This window comes from Nicotiana sylvestris, chromosome 8 (assembly GCF_000393655.2).
Source record: "Nicotiana sylvestris chromosome 8, ASM39365v2, whole genome shotgun sequence".
NCBI classification, from domain to species: Eukaryota; Viridiplantae; Streptophyta; class Magnoliopsida; order Solanales; family Solanaceae; genus Nicotiana; species Nicotiana sylvestris.
This window is the reverse complement of record NC_091064.1, coordinates 102,533,421-102,549,888: the sequence shown is the minus strand read 5'-3', so window position 1 is coordinate 102,549,888 and position 16,468 is coordinate 102,533,421. Positions and strand designations below refer to the sequence as shown.

The 16,468-nt window shown below is 37.1% G+C and overlaps 2 protein-coding genes across 2 annotated transcripts; both read right to left on the bottom strand.

The window, feature by feature from the left end:
• Window positions 1-10,239: 10,239 nt before the first annotated feature.
• LOC104245530 (uncharacterized) lies at window positions 10,240-12,965 on the bottom strand. Its single transcript, XM_009801178.2, has 3 exons — window positions 11,284-12,965; window positions 10,606-10,777; window positions 10,240-10,440 (listed from the first exon to the last, which is right to left on the bottom strand). The coding sequence occupies exons 1-3, from the start codon at window positions 12,963-12,965 to the stop codon at window positions 10,240-10,242; spliced, it is 2,055 nt and encodes a 684-aa protein (XP_009799480.2).
• A 66-nt stretch (window positions 12,966-13,031) lies between these two features.
• LOC104245451 (uncharacterized) lies at window positions 13,032-14,237 on the bottom strand. The gene has a single exon (XM_009801085.1). It carries the CDS (start codon window positions 14,235-14,237, stop codon window positions 13,032-13,034), a length of 1,206 nt encoding a protein of 401 aa, XP_009799387.1.
• Between the last annotated feature and the right edge of the window lie 2,231 nt (window positions 14,238-16,468).

Genomic DNA, 16,468 nt, shown 5'->3' with positions numbered 1-16,468 from the left:
AATCACAATAGCAAGGACATCTTGCATTAAAAAAAATAACAAATAAGTTAATACATCATGAAATATAGTGTCATAATAATAATAATAAGAACAAGATAAAGACTATTGAAAAGGTATAATAAAGGGATTTTACATGCACAAACATACACAATTAAATCTGTGACGATCCGACCCGTCGTCTCATGAGTTACTGTCTCGTTCGTCCCATTTTTTGCTTTCTCGTGTTTCATTATCGATATTGGGTGCATTAGAATTTATTTGGAGCGATTTTGATAAGAAATGAGACATTTAGTCTCTTTTAAGAAGGTTTAAGTTGGAAAAGTCAACCGAACATTGACTTATGAGTTAGAGGATTCAGATGTGAATTTCGACAGTTCGGTTAGTTCCGGGAGGTGATTTGTAACTTAGGAGCAGGGCCGGAAGTAATTTTGGAGGTCTGGTGTTGAATTAGGCTTGAATTAGCGAAGTTAGTATTTTGGCGAATTCCGGTTGATAGGTGAGATTTTGATCCGGGAGTCGGAATGAAATTCCGAGAGTTGTTGTAGCTTCATTGTGTCATTTGGGATATGTGTGCAAAATTTCAGGTCATTCGGACATCGTTTGGTCGGGTTTTTGATCGAATGTGTGTTTTAGAAGTTTTAAAAGAACTTAGGCTTGAATTCGATTTAATTTGATGATTTTGGCGTTAGTTGAGGTGTTTTGACGATTGGAGCAAGTTTGGATAATGTTTTAAGACATGTTGGTGCTTTTAGTTGAGGTCTCGGGGGCCTCGGGTGTATTTTGGAAGGTTAACGGATCGATTTAGGCACGAAAAAAATAAAGCTGCTGCATTTTTTTACAGCACTGTGAACAGTAGTTATGAATAGTGCCGTGAACAGTACCCTGTAACAGTATCCGTGCATAGTGCCGTGAACAGTACCCCATAACAGTATCCGTGAATAGTACCCGTAACAGTATCCGTGAACAGTACCCCGTGAACAGTAACACGGGTGAACAGTACACACGGGGTGAACAGTAATTCCGAAAAATTCTGGGCAGAATGTTTACATTTCATTCGCGAAAAACACCCCATTTCTCCACCATTTTTAGTCATTTTGAGAGCTTTTGGACGGGGATTGAAGGGAGTTTCAACTAAGATCGATTGGAGGTAAGTTTTATGAGTTAAATACATGAATTTATTGAAGAATCATCCTAGAAATCCATGAAAACATGGCCAAATTATAAGAAATTAGGGTTTGAGATTGAAATTCTAAATTCGGGATCTGAGGGGTCAAATGGACTCCGATTCTTGTGAATTTGGTATGTATAGACTCGTGGAGATATAAGGAACATTTTGATGTATAAATTTTTGGATTTCAAGACGTGGTCCTGGGGCTCGGGTTTTGCAAAATTCGTGATTTTTGATATTTTTCGAGTCTTTTCGATTGGGTTATATTCCCTTAGCCTATTATGATGTATTCGTTGTGGTTTTGGCCAGATTCGACGCGCGAGGAGGTCGATATGAAAGGAAAGGGAATCGCGGAGTAGTATTTGGCCGGCTAGAGGTAAGTAATAGATGTAAATGATGTCCTGAGGGTTTGAAACCCCGGAATTTCACATCGTAACGCTATATTGAGGTGACTTGCACGCCGGATAATGGGTGTGGGGTAGAGAACCGTTGGGGATTGTGACTTGGTCCGTCCCGAAAGATATTTTACTATATTTTTGGTTGAGACGTATACTTTATTATTGTGAATTGGGCTTGTTGCCATGCTTGGGGCCTTGTGCCGACCTGTAGAACCCTTAGGGGATTTTTGACTGGTTTTCCTCACTTATTTTGTTAAAGAATTTATATCCTCAGTCATGTTTCCAATTGTAGGCTTCTTGCCAATTATTTGAATCCTTCAGGGATTGATATCACTGCTTTCGCATATTTTGCATATCATTTGACCTCAGTCCAAGGTTTTAAATACTGTTTTGCAAACTCAGCCATCTTTCTAAGATTTGAAAACTTAAATGATATTTCTAAATGATATTTCGGGCTGAGAACTACTGTTTTACAAATGCCCAAGGGGCTTATGATGATTTCTGGACTGAGCATGGATCGGGCTGCGCGCCGCAGCAGTGTTATATTGATATTGAGGCCGAGAGCCTGGTTGATTACATTGATATTAAGGCCGAGAGCCTGGTTGAGAACATTGATATTGAGGCTGAGAGCCTAGGTGATTATACTGAGATTGATATGAGGCAAAGGGCCTAGATTTGATGCCACGAGATGGCTTGATATTGTGATTGGGTTGTAGGAGCCCCTCCGGAGTCTGTACACACCCCCAGTGAGCGCCGTCGACGATAAATAAATATGGATGGCTCGGGCTGCACGCCGCAGTGGGTACCAGAGGGTACCGTCATATGCATTGCATTGCACTCATGCATTTATTCTTTATCTGCATTATCTGCCATAATAATTATGTGCTCTTATTTCATTGACTGGTTGCTTTATACTGTTCTGAGCCTGAGGGGCTGATACTGTTCTGAGATACTGAGCCCGAGGGGCAGATTTCTACTTATTATTTTGATACTGAGCCCGAGGGGCAGATTTCTACTTATTATTTTGATACTGAGCCCGAGGGGCAGATTCTACTTATTATTTTGATACTGAGCTCGAGGGGCAGATTTCTAATTATTATTTTGATATTGAGCCCGAGGGGCAGATTTCTACTTGTTATTTTGATATTGAGCCCGAGGGGCAGATTTCTACTCGTCATTTTACTGCCAAATTACCTGTTTTACTGGTTTAAAAGAAATTTCACATGATGTTTCACTGAATTGTTATTTTAAATGATTTCACTGCTTCTGTATAGAATGTTGTGTGCCTTAACGTATTTTCTTACCTTCAGCCATTATTTATATTTATTACTCACTGGGTCGGAGTACTCACATTACTCCCTGCACCATGTGTGCAGGTACAGGTATTCCTGAGGCATAGAGCGAGTTTTCTACTGTTCAGTTTTCATCAGAGTTATCGAGGTAGCTGCATGGCATTCGCAGACCCGTTTTCTCCCTTATCTTCTGTTATTTATGATATCTTCAGACTTTGTTCCTAATTCCATACTTTTTAGAATTTTAGTAAACTCTGTAGTAGCTCATGACTTGTGACACCCCGGTCAGGGCTGAGTTGGGTTGGATTTCCGTATTTTATCTATACTTTCCGCTATTGGACATTATTACATCATGTTTATACTATAATTGTGTTAATTAATTGTCTTAAAAGGATGAATTGAGTTGAATGGCTGGCCTTGTCTTCATGAGAGGCGCCATCACGACCAGGTTCGGGAATTGGGTCGTGACAAGTTGGTATCAAAGCCTAGGTTAATTGGTCTCGCGAGTCATGAGCCGGTTTAGTAGAGTCTCGCGGATCGGTATAGAGACGTCTGTATTTTTCCTCGAGAGGCTGCAGAACCTTTAGGAAAACTTCACATTCTTGAATTCTTATCGTGCGTCCTTGATTTAGCTTGAAAAGTAACTCTTACGATTCCTTCCACATGTTCGTATGCACGAACGAGCACTCAGTATTCTATTTACCTTGATGGCTTGTAATTCCCCGATAGAAGGGCGAGACGTGATCTCAGTGAGTTTGATGTTAGGCCAGTCTGGAGGACTTGAGGCCGGATCTTGCCTATGGCTTGAGCACTGAGGTGCTGATTGTGCGAGCAAGTGTTTTGAACCTTTATGTTCGGTATTGTCCCTATTAGTGGGAATCATGGCTGGATAGCTACGTGAGGAGTATGATAGTACTGCGAGATGTATCTATATGACTTGGAAGTGACGAGGAAGGTCTACTGGATGATAGATGAACTATTGAGTGTATGATTTCCATTGTGATAGGATGTGTAGTCCCAAGTTATGGGTGCGTGAAGAATCTTTTTATGTCTCCTATTTGGAGTGAAGTAAATTTCATGTTACAGTATGAGTTTAGACTCAGGAAGATTAAGTGATTGTGTAATGTGTATGGCAGTGGAAGGTATACAAAAAATATTAACTAAAGGTAAAGCTAGTGGGTAATTGGCTTATGAGGGGAATCTATTTGTCATACTAGTTAGATAAGTCTGGGAGCTGAGATCGCTTCTGTAAATGTATTATGACGAAATCGTTGAGTCAAGGAGACCACCTTGAGGGTCGAAAACATTAAAGAAAGAATATGTTCTTACTCGGTTGAATAGCCCAATAATGGAGGATTGAAAGGTATTTTCTATGTGTTATGATTCAAATAGGTGCAACGCATGTCCATGTATCAATTTTGATAATATAATACATGTAATATTGAGATTAATGTTGTTGATATACATTGTGATGCTTTGTCAAGTTGTGGACGTGTTGTTAGGATGGTTTTGGTGATTCTCTGGCAGGTGGATAGGCCCAATTACAAAGGAAACTCTGCCGAAATTTTTGAAAAATTTGGGACTTAGTAAAAAAATTTGTCGCCTAAAGAGTGGGCTTAACTGTTGTGTGAGTGAATGCAAAAATTGCAGAAGAGTTAAAATTTCCGATGATTCGTGTTTCCATAAGCTTATGAAGGAGTGAGTTTAATCTCACCATGGTATTACGGCAGCAATAGAGTATATGTGTTGTGATCTATGGCTTCGAGCCAAGTTGGGGAGCTTTCTATTGGTTAGCGGATTGTACGATTATGTACTATGTTAGTTACGATTTGATGCATGCTGGTGAATCAATTCTGGTTGTGGAAATTAGGCCGAGAATGGCACGAGTGAAGGAAATTTTTTGACAAGATGTCATGAGCTCGGATGAGCAGGAGATAAGTTTCGATGTTTACGGTAAGTTGGAATTGTCTTCAGCGTCACCTAAGATCGGTGTTTTGTAAAAAGGGTTTTGCATCCCGGTTAATGACTCTTGATCGCTCTTTAGCGTTAGTGCGATCGATGGTTTGGAGGTACGCTCCAGATATTGTTGTGGTAGGTTGTGGGAGTGTGTCCCACGGGAAGATTATATAAGTGTGGCATGTGATCACTTGATTGCTTAAAGATGTAAACCAAGTATGAAGTTTGTGATGGTGTCGTTAAATTAAAGATTCATGCCTGGAGGGCACTTGGCATATTAGGTTGTGAACTGGGGAGGATTACCCCAATTGTGATGGTTGTTCTTGTGTGTTATGAGAAAAATGGGAGTTATTATGGACCTTTGAAAGGTTATCAGACTAGTTCAGTGTGATCAGAATCGGCTTTGAAGTCGATGGATAGATTTAATGTGAATAATGGCTCTATATCAGGCCACATGTGTGCATTTTAGTAACGCGGTCCACATGGAGGAGTAGTTAGGTTGATGTTTCATTGTCAGATATTTCACGTAGTGATACATTGCGCCATGTGAGTTGTGAGACGACTTGAGAAATTGCTATGTGTTGATAATCTGTGTAGGAATGACGATATATGAGCATCTTGGCTCTTGAAATTGAGATTGTACATCGCACCTCAGTTGTGCTTGAGTTTTGTAGCTTATAACGCTATATGTCCCTCAGATATATTATTATGCACTTAGCATGCTTACGACCGATACTCGGTATTTTGTTGTAATGAGCAAATTTGGCTCGATGTGCATCTCCTTATGTGAGATCTATGTGTGGATCGGGTGGCACGCCGCCATGGGTATGTTATCTGGATCGGGTTGCACGCCGCAACAGTGTGATGTTGAGTATAGTTTTCTATATGCTATTTTGTATGCCTTACTTCCTATTTTTTAATGAAAGTCTGTATTAGTGTGTGAGATTGGTAATTCCTTCCAGAGTTTGTTTTCCTTTTGTACCGCATTTGAATTGGTAGCTTATTGGCATATTGAGGCATCATATGCGACTTTTGATTATGTCTGGGGTGGCTTATTGCCTGAGCAGTTCGTACTGGGTGAGGCGAGATCATTGAATTTGAGATTAGTGCAATCTGAGTATATGAAGTAAATTAAGGAGCTAAGACCATGATTTTGCTCAAAATGAGGTGATAGTTCTTACCAGGAGTATAGAACCAACGAATCGTTGTCTCGACAGTGGTCATGAATTTATGCATACCTCATCCATCATGTCAATATTGTAAGAGTTAGAACAATACCTATGTACATCATGCAGAACATGAGATGTGTAGCGATTTTCTTCTAGGTGATTAGAGAAAAAAAGCTTCAGATGATTAGGGCGAATAATCTTCGGATGATTGGGGAAATAGTATTGCTAATTGAAAGTGACTTGACGAGAGTATATGTCTCATAAAAAGGTAATGTTATTCAACTAATGATATTTCGGTAGTATTGCGGCATGTTCTTATTGGGTCCGCTGATGGTACTGATGAGCTTGAGGTACGCCTCTTTCGTTTGAGTCATTTTTCATGACTTGAGTATGTTCAGGCCATTTCTTATTGGTGCGCGTATTATGAAAGTTGTGGCTTAGGCCTGTATTGAGGTGTCATATCACCAGAGTGGTGTGTTGGATTCGAGGTGATCATTGGGGTCATTGATGAATACGAACGGATTTGATTTCAGCATGTTTGATGGGTAAATATCGAGGTTCGGTTTTAAAAAAATAATTGTTACTATAATTGCTAGAGGAGAAATGGCCTCATGAATGGTTGATCTGAGCAATGGTTATGATTTATTGCGTGTTTCAATTATCATTGGCAGTATATGAGAGTGTTGGAATGAGACATTGGCTAATAAGAGATTTCTATCGGTATTTGGTTGTTGTGGGCAGCTGCTATGAATGGAAGTTATTGCTGCATTTGTTTGAGTTATTGGTATATCATACAATTGCACCTAAGGTTGCAGGCATGGTCTATTACAGCTAGTTCAAACTTATTCTGAATGTAGGTGTGAGGTTCTGATCTTGTGTATGATTCCGAAAAGGTGAAATGTGGCTCTATGATTTATAGGCTAGACTAGATTGTGTGATCTTAGTTACAACGCGTTATCGGACCCATGTGAGATAGGGTGACGTGGGATCATCCCCGGGTTTATGCTTGATAAGGTCATTCAGCTTTTGGTTGGCTTCTAGGACAACTTTGCGTACGCTCGAGGACGAGCGTTTGTTTAAGTTGGGGAGAATGTGACGACCCGACCCGTCGTCTCATGAGTTACTGTCTCGTTCGTCCTATTTTCTGCTTCCTCATGTTTCATTGTCGGTATTGGGTGCATTAGAATTTATTTGGAGCGATTTTGATAAGAAATGAGACATTTAGTCTCTTTTAAGAAGGTTTAAGTTGGAAAAGTCAACCGAACATTGACTTATGAGTTAGAGGGCTCGGATGTGAATTTCGACGGTTCGGTTAGTTCCGGGAGGTGATTTGTGACTTGGGAGCAGGACCGGAAGTAATTTTGGAGGTCCGGTGTTGAATTAGGCTTGAATTGGCGAAGTTAGTATTTTGGCGAATTCCGGTTGATAGGTGAGATTTTGATCCGGGTGTCGGAATGAAATTCCGAGAGTTGCTGTAGCTTCATTGTGTCATTTAGGATATGTGTGCAAAATTTCAGGTCATTCGGACATCGTTTGGTCGGGTTTTTGATCGAATGTGTGTTTTAGAAGTTTTAAAAGAACTTAGGCTTGAATTCGATATAATTTGATGATTTTGGCGTTAGTTGAGGTGTTTTGACGATTGGAGCAAGTTTGGATAATGTTTTAAGACATGTTGGTTCTTTTAGTTGAGGTCTCGGAGGCCTCGGGTGTATTTCGGAAGGTTAACGGATCGATTTAGGCATGAAAAAAATAAAGCTGCTGCATTTTTTTACAGCACTGTGAATAGTAGTTATGAATAGTGCCGTGAACAGTACCCTGTAACAGTATCCATGAATAGTACCGTGAACAGTACCCCCATAACAGTATCCGTGAATAGTACCCGTAACAATATCCGTGAACAGTACCCATTCGCGAAAAACACCCCATTTCTCCACCATTTTTAGTCATTTTGAGAGCTTTTGGACGGGGATTGAAGGGAGTTTCAACTAAGATCGATTGGAGGTAAGTTTTATGAGTTAAATACATGATTTTATTGAAGAATCATCCTAGAAATCCATGAAAACATAGCCAAATTATAAGAAATTAGGGCTTGAGATTGAAATTCTAAATTTGGGATTTGAGGGGTCAAATGGACTCCGATTCTTGTGAATTTGGTATGTATAGACTCGTGGCGAGATAAGGAACATTTTGATATAAAAATTTCTGGATTTCAAGATGTGGTCCCGGGGCTTGGGTTTTGCAAAATCGTGATTTTTGATATTTTTCGAGTCTTTTCGATTGAGTTATATTCCCTTAGCCTATTGTGATGTATTCGTTGTGGTTTTGGCCAGATTCGACACGTGAGGAGGTCGATACGAAAGGAAAGGGCATCGCGGAGTAGTATTTGGCCGCCTAGAGGTGAGTAATAGATGTAAATGATGTCCTGAGGGTTTGAAACCCTGGAATTTCACATCGTAACGCTATATTGAGGTGACTTGCATGCTGGATAACGGGCGTGGGGTAGAGCACCGTTGGGGATTGTGACTTGGTCCGTCCCGAGAGATATTTTACTACATTTTTGGTTGAGACATATACTTTATTATTGTGAATTGGGCTTGTTGCCATGCTTGGGGCCTTGTGCCGACCTGTAGAACCCTTAGGGGATTTTTGATTGGTTTTCCTCACTTATTTTGTTAAAGAATTTATATCCTCAGTCATGTTTCCAATTATTTGAATCCTTCAGGGATTGATATCATTGCTTTCGCATATTTTGCATATCATTTGACCTCAGTCCAAGGTTTTAAATAGTGTTTTGCAAACTCAGCCATCTTTCTAAGATTTGAAAACTTAAATGATATTTCTAAATGGTATTTCGGGCTGAGAACTACTGTTTTACAAATGCTCAAGGGGATTATGATGATTTCTGGACTGAGCATGGATCGGGCTGCGCGCCGCAACAGTGTTATATTGATATTGAGGCCGAGAGTCTGGTTGATTACATTGATATTGAGGACGAGAACCTGGTTGATTACATTGATATTGAGGCTGAGAGCCTGGGTGATTATACTGAGATTGATATGAGGCCGAGGGCCTAGATTTGATGCCACGGGATGGCTTTATATTGTGCTTGGGCTGTAGGAGCCCCTTCGTAGTCTGTACACACCCCCAGTAAGCGCCGTCGACGATAAATAAATATGGATGGCTCGGGCTGCACGCCGTAGTGGGTACCAGAGGGTACCGTCATATGCATTGCATTGCACTCATGCATTTATTCTTTATCTGCATTATTTGCCATAATAATTATGTGCTCTTATTTCATTGACTGGTTGCTTTATACTATTCTGAGTCTGAGGGGCTGATACTGTTCTGAGATACTGAGCCCGAGGGGCAGATTTCTACTTATTATTTTGATACTGAGCCCGAGGGGCAGATTTCTAATTATTATTTTGATACTGAGCCCGAGGGGCAGATTTCTACTTATTATTTTGATACTGAGCTCGAGGGGCAGATTTCTAATTATTATTTTGATACTGAGCCCGAGGGGCAGATTTCTACTTGTTGTTTTGATATTGAGCCCGAGGGGCAGATTTCTACTCGTCATTTTACTGCCAAATTACCTGTTTTACTGGTTTAAAAGAAATTTCACATGATGTTTCACTGAATTGTTATTTTAAATGATTTCACTGCTTCTGTATAGAATGTTGTGTGCCTTAACGTGTTTTCTTACCTTCAGTCATTATTTATATTTATTACTCACTGGGTCGGAGTACTCACATTACTCCCTGCACCATGTGTGCAGGTACAGGTATTCCTGAGGCATAGAGCGAGTTTTCTGCTGTTCAGTTTTCATCGGAGTTATCGAGGTAGCTGCATGGCGTTCGCAGACCCGTTTTCTCCCTTATCTTCTGTTATTTATAATATCTTCAGACTTTGTTCCTAATTCCATGCTTTGTAGAATTTTAGTAAACTATGTAGTAGCTCATGACTTGTGACACCCCGGTCAGGGCTGAGTTGGGTTGGATTTCCGTATTTTATCTATACTTTCCGCTATTGGACATTATTACATCATGTTTATACTATAATTGTGTTAATTAATTGTCTTAAAAGGATGAATTGGGTTGAATGGCTGGCCTTGTCTTCATGAGAGGCGCCATCACGACCAGTTCGGGAATTGGGTCGTGACAAAATCTTTAAATACCAAATTCAGATTCTTTGGCTTGATCCTCAAAGGTGTCAAATGCGGTAAGAGTTAGCCGCGTTGGCGGCGGTAATGGATCCTATGGAGGAGTGACCTTTTCAATTGGCTCGACAATGGGGCTTCTATCAATTGTCCAAGTGAATTTGTTAATTGGATTTCCATACAAATAAGATGACTCCTTCACTTGTGCAACTGACACCAAGTAAGTATGGAAAGGATCAAATAAATCTTCAAAATGTGTTATATCAGCATTGAACTTGATTGCTTGGACTTGATTTTTCTGTAAGAAAATAAGATACAATTAATATTATTATATTCAAATAAATTGGCAGAAATTATAGCACCAGAGCAAACAAAATTTAAATATTAGAGAGCTCTCATATATGAGCTAACGATGATTTAATTTGGTTATTGTTGGGAGAATTATAAATTTAATAAAGAATACCTCTTCATCCTGTAATGTCATGAGTTGATATTTTTTGATTTTCTCTTTGTTGTCTTTGGGACGACCTTTATCAACTACTTGGATCTTATAGGTCCATTCTTCCGTTTTGGGAGTGATTGCATTGATAGTTAACCTTTCACCCATATTGGAATTAATCTGCAATTGCAACATGCTAATATTAGTAAAAGAGCATACATTAACAATAAAGATAGAATGAGTTTAATATAAAATGAAAGAATACAGAAAATCAAGTTATAATTAGATTTACCATAAGAAATTATAGCAAGAGGTCAGGAAAAAGCTTTTTTAATAATTTCATCATACACTATATTATATGTAGAGTGATCATCGTCGTCGTCAGCAGTAGGTGGTCTAATTAATACTTTCACACAATTAGAACTTTTTGCTCTCGATAAAGCAACATACAATTGATCATGCGAAAAGACAGGTTCGCGCAAATAGATACCCACAAAATCTAATGTTTGACCTTGTGCTTTATTTATTGTCATGGAGAAACATAATCATATTGGAAATTGCGTTCGTTTAAAAGGGAGAGGTAATTTCTCATCTTCTGATGTCATGAGTGGTATTCGCGGAATAAATACATGTTTATTTTTAAAATCGCCGCTAGATATTATTGCACTGATAACATGGGTTTTAAAATCATTACAAATTAACCGTGTTCCATTGCATAAACTTTCACTGGGATTTAGATTTCTTAATAACATATTGGGGCAATTTTTCTTCAAAGATAATTTATAAGGAGGTAGACCTGCAGGATTTAAAATGTGCAAAAAATCTTCGTACTCACTCTGATCTTTTGGATCAGTTGTCTCATCAGTAGCAATGTAAACTTTTTCAGTAGTTGGAAATTGAGCAAGCAGCATGTCATTTATTTCATCAACAAAATCATTTTTGGTTGTTAGAATAACACGAGAAGTAATAAAGGAAGCATTTGAATGACATTTGTATAAATGAGGATAAGTAACTCGGAAGAGCAAATTCAAGGATTCTTTTTCAGAAGTATAAGGAATAATGAGGGAATGAGGAATTTCAATTTTTCCACAGTCATTTTGTTGTTCTTTTCCATCACCAATTCTCATTAAATATTCACAAAAGACAGGATCTGTTTTAGCACGTATATTCTCAGATAGTTGTAATTTTTCAAGTTGATTCCAAATTTCAGAGCACAATAAACTTTCACAAATAAAATCTTCCTTTTTGCCACTACGAACTACGGGAAGAGTTTGTCTAAAATCACCACTAAAGACAACTACCTTTCCTCCAAATAGTATATTTGTTTCCATTAGATCTCTTAAAAGCAAATCAAATGCTTCCACCGTTTGCTTTTTGGCCATTGAAATTTTATCCCATACAATTAGTTTTGCATCTCGTATTAAAGACGCTAATGAGCTTTGTTTACTAATAATGTAGCTGAAGTTCTCATTGACATCAATAGGAATTTTAAAGCGAGAATGAGCAGTTCGACCTCCAGGAAGAAGTGAAGCTGCAATACCGGAACTTGCAGTTGCTAAAGCTATGAATCCTTTGTGTCTCACAGTAGCTAATAAAGCATGATATAAAAAACTTTTACCAGTCCCACCGGGACCGTCAATAAAGAATGCCCCTGGTCTATTTGAAAATATTCTATCGAGAATCATATTGTAAGCTCTTCTTTGTTCAATATTTAATTTGTTTTTCAACAGTAAATCTTCATCACTAACAATGATATTTCTCTCGAAATCAACATATTTAGCTTCTTTCGCTATTGCATATGGCTTTATCACTTCTAAAATTAGTTCAAATTCATTAATATTACGCCCCATTGAATGAAGAATATTATTAATATGGTTTAACACTTTGTAAGGAATTTCCCTTGCATCTATATTCAGATTTCTTTTGAAATCTTCAGACATTGGGGTTTCAAATTTTTCCCATAATTCTCTTGGATTAGTTGGATTACAATAGATCAATAACATAGCATATAATTGTCTTAAATTGGATAGCATTTGGTAACTTACAGCTTCAGACATGCATTCTACCAAATTATTATCACAAAATAGTAATCCTCTTCTTTCTGCAGCTTCTCTAAATGTGGTACAACATAGTCCATTTACTGTTCGCAAATCTTCATATGATTTTGGTCCTCTTACATTCATTAGAAGTAGTCTAAGATAGTATCTTTCTTCTTCGGTTGGATGACATGTCACAATGCGACCAATAGCATTTCCTCGTTGACGGCGTGTCCATGTTTTATCTGTTGATGACCATACAAAGTATTCGGAAAATTCTCGATATAATAAATTCAGGTTCTTAGCATATTTGTTTTCTCTATTCATTAAAAAGAACTCAGTTAACATTGTTTTCTTAATCATAGGATTGTTCACAATTTTACTAATATTGTCTGTACTCTTGAAGGAAACAAGTTATTGTCCATCAAGATGTAGCTGAAGATGATATACATTTGAAAATATTTCACTAATAGGGAAAGCAAATATACGCCATGTAGCCTCAAGCGGTGAAACCCACCTAGCAGATTGGTATTCCTTTATTTCATCTATTTCTACATTTGTATCATTAGCATATATATGAAATGCAATTTTATCATGTCCTTTGCAAATATACTTATAGATGTACTTGACAACTTTAATATCAGAACAAATCTCAATATTTATATGACAATTGAATTTATAAAGTAAATATGGATTATAAGGAACAACCCATGCATTATCAAGAAGGTGTCCTCTAATTTTCACTTTCTTTCCTGTGTTTCGCCTTCTATAAATTGGATACGAATTTTTTCCTTTAGTTGTTTGTTCTGCAAACTCTTTAGGATACTTAAATTTACATTGACCTGTTTTTTTCTTCATAAAAGAATTTGTTGGATTTAATTCTCCACATGGACCGTGCATCATGTGATCTGTAACAAGTGAGTATAGAGTAGGATTTTCTTTTTCATCGGGTATTTCAGCATATACAAAATGGTCATATGCTTCAGGAGTTAGTAACTTATATTTTTCATCAAGGATTATAAGAAAATGAGCATGTGGAAGTCCCCGTTTTTGAAATTCCACTGTATACATAAATGTTGCGACTTTGCCAAATATTTGTGTTTTGACAATATCCTTTTTCAACTCTTCTAATTTTGCTCGAAATACTCCACTTATTAAATCCGGTCTATTTTGTGTTTCATCTATTGACAGGAGGTTTTCTTTTATTTCAGGCCAAGAAGGATTACAGGTCATAGTAAAAAATATATCAGGTTTTCCAAAGCGTTGCTCTAATGCAATAGCATCCATATACCTTCGGTGCATATCTCTTGGGCCTCCCGTAAAGCTAAGTGGGAGTATTTTTTGTTTTCCAACCTGTGAAGCGTCTCTTTCCCCACGGCGTAGGACATCTAAGAGCCCACCTAATACATCGACTCTGAATAAATCCTGATTTAAAGAAGCAAAGTCTAATCTTTGGCTTTCAATTTTTATCCATTCATCCACAGTATATTGCTGAAATAATCTGCCAGCATGTAAAAGTATATTTTCATCATCTCTTATTTGAAGTTTGTAACAGTAATATTCACGACAAGAAACTGTGTCTCTTTTTTGTTTTCCTTTTTGCATAACTTCAGCTTCCATATCGAGCAATCCATTAATTGAGCACATATTCATTACACTCGGTAATTGTTCGTGTTCATAGTATATTCGCGTTATTGATTTATCAGTAGTATGTTTAATTTTTTTAATACCACAATGGCATCCATTTTGACCGTAAGGGAACAACAATGGATACTGTAATGGATCGTAACAGCCATAATAATAATTTACCAATTGACTTCTATCACTTTTTGTATATATACGAATATGTGGTGAAGGAATATAGTTATTGATATCATGTTGAACCCATATACCCACAACTTCTGATACAGTTGTAAATTATATACTTGTTGATCTAAACCAGCATCACTTTTAAGCGCAATGTAAAAATCAGATAATTGTGAAATATTTATTAAGGATTTCAAAAACATTGAGTATGGATTAATTTTTAATATATCCATCAAACTCTTTACAATATCTTCATTCAGTTTGTTTGAACATGCCATTCGGTTTCTTACTTCATTTTCACTATCAAAGAAGTATAACTGAAGGTTTTTTCCTTTTTGATCAGTTGGTATCAAGTCATTTATAAATACATCTGCCCTTGAACACGGAATGTATAAATACCATTATTTCTCTTTGCTAGCTCTTTGTCATATGTTACTCCAAGGGATGTGAACGCAAATATGTTATTGTATGTTCTAATGTAAGTTCGAAAATGTTTTGATTCCTCACTATTTCCTAGATAAAGGTTTCTTAACTCTATTGGCATTTCATGGGATATTAATTGAATAGAACCGTTGCCACAACAAAATGCAGGCTGTTCATATTCAAACTTTTTTTCTCCACAAAATTGGCATTTCGGTACATCCTTTAATTTGACATACGTATTTTCTGCTTGCATACTACTCGAACAACCAGGTTCTGTGAAAACATACCCTGCATATGAGAACTCTAGTTATGAGGATATTATTAACCTAGAAAAGAAGTAATTACTATTGTTCTTAATAGATGTAGTTTAAACAAATTTTGAATTTTAATCTTACATGTTCTTCTTCTTGAAAAAGGCAATGAGTCTTTTATATTAAGAGACCTCTGGATGGCAGGAACATTGGCAGCATTAGAGGATGATGCATTAGCAGCATCAACACTAATTGAACTTTCAGTAAGCCATCGTCTTTTCAATTCAGCTCTGTTTGCACGTCGTCGTGCCAAAAAGGCCTCTTTTTTATTAGGTGGCATAAGTCTATATAATTCGCGTCTCCTAGCCCTTTTGTCATCGCGTGTTTTTCCAAAGGTCTGGTCATTTTCATGATTTCTATCCGCCATTAAGGCAGCTTTTCTGTTGCGTGAGTATTTTTTTAATGACCGATGCTTAAAAAAGGAAAAAATTATAATTTTAGCTATATGTTTATCATTGATGAATCATATGCGTACAAGGTATGTAAGTTAAATTGTATTGGCATATACCATAAAGCAAAAAATCTCAACTAAAGATAGTTCTATTATATGCATAGCTACATAACTAATTTTGGATAGAATATATTACCTTGTAATCGAAAAGAGTTAAAGTATGATTGAGACGACATGAAATGAATAAAATGACCAACTGTTAGGGATATAGTAGATATGCCCTAGATCCAATATCATATTTGATGATTTGAACATAATTTTATGAACATTATTTGATATAAAATATATATGGCATTTGATATTCTTTTATCATTGTTATTAATTGCTTGATTAATTTGATAGGGTCCTTGATTAAATTTTGAGACTTGACATTGTGATGTTGATCAAGATAATGAGAGTAAAGTTTCTTATAATTTAATCTAAATTTGTTCTTGATCGTAGGATTATTAATTTGGACATTAGTAATTCGGTTAGATCAATATTTATGTGATCGTCTTTATGGGATAAAGATTAGTTGATCTCATTAACTAAATTACATAGATAGATGATGCATATAGAGATATGATCATTGAACTGACTCATTGGATAATTCCTAATGGTTAGAATTACCATAAACTGTCAATAGGATATTCTCTTGAAGAATGTGATGTAACCGTTTCCTTTGACCTGAGATCGACATAGTAATTGACAAGTTATTTATTGTACTTTGATACTAGACACCTATGGCCCTAGGGCGATAGTTGAAAGGATATTGGGTATGATTAAATGCTTGTATAATTAGTGATTGTTCAAGATGGAATCTGTCAACTCTTGGTAATGAGTTTAAGCTCCATGTTGTCATGAATTATAAACGGCCAAAT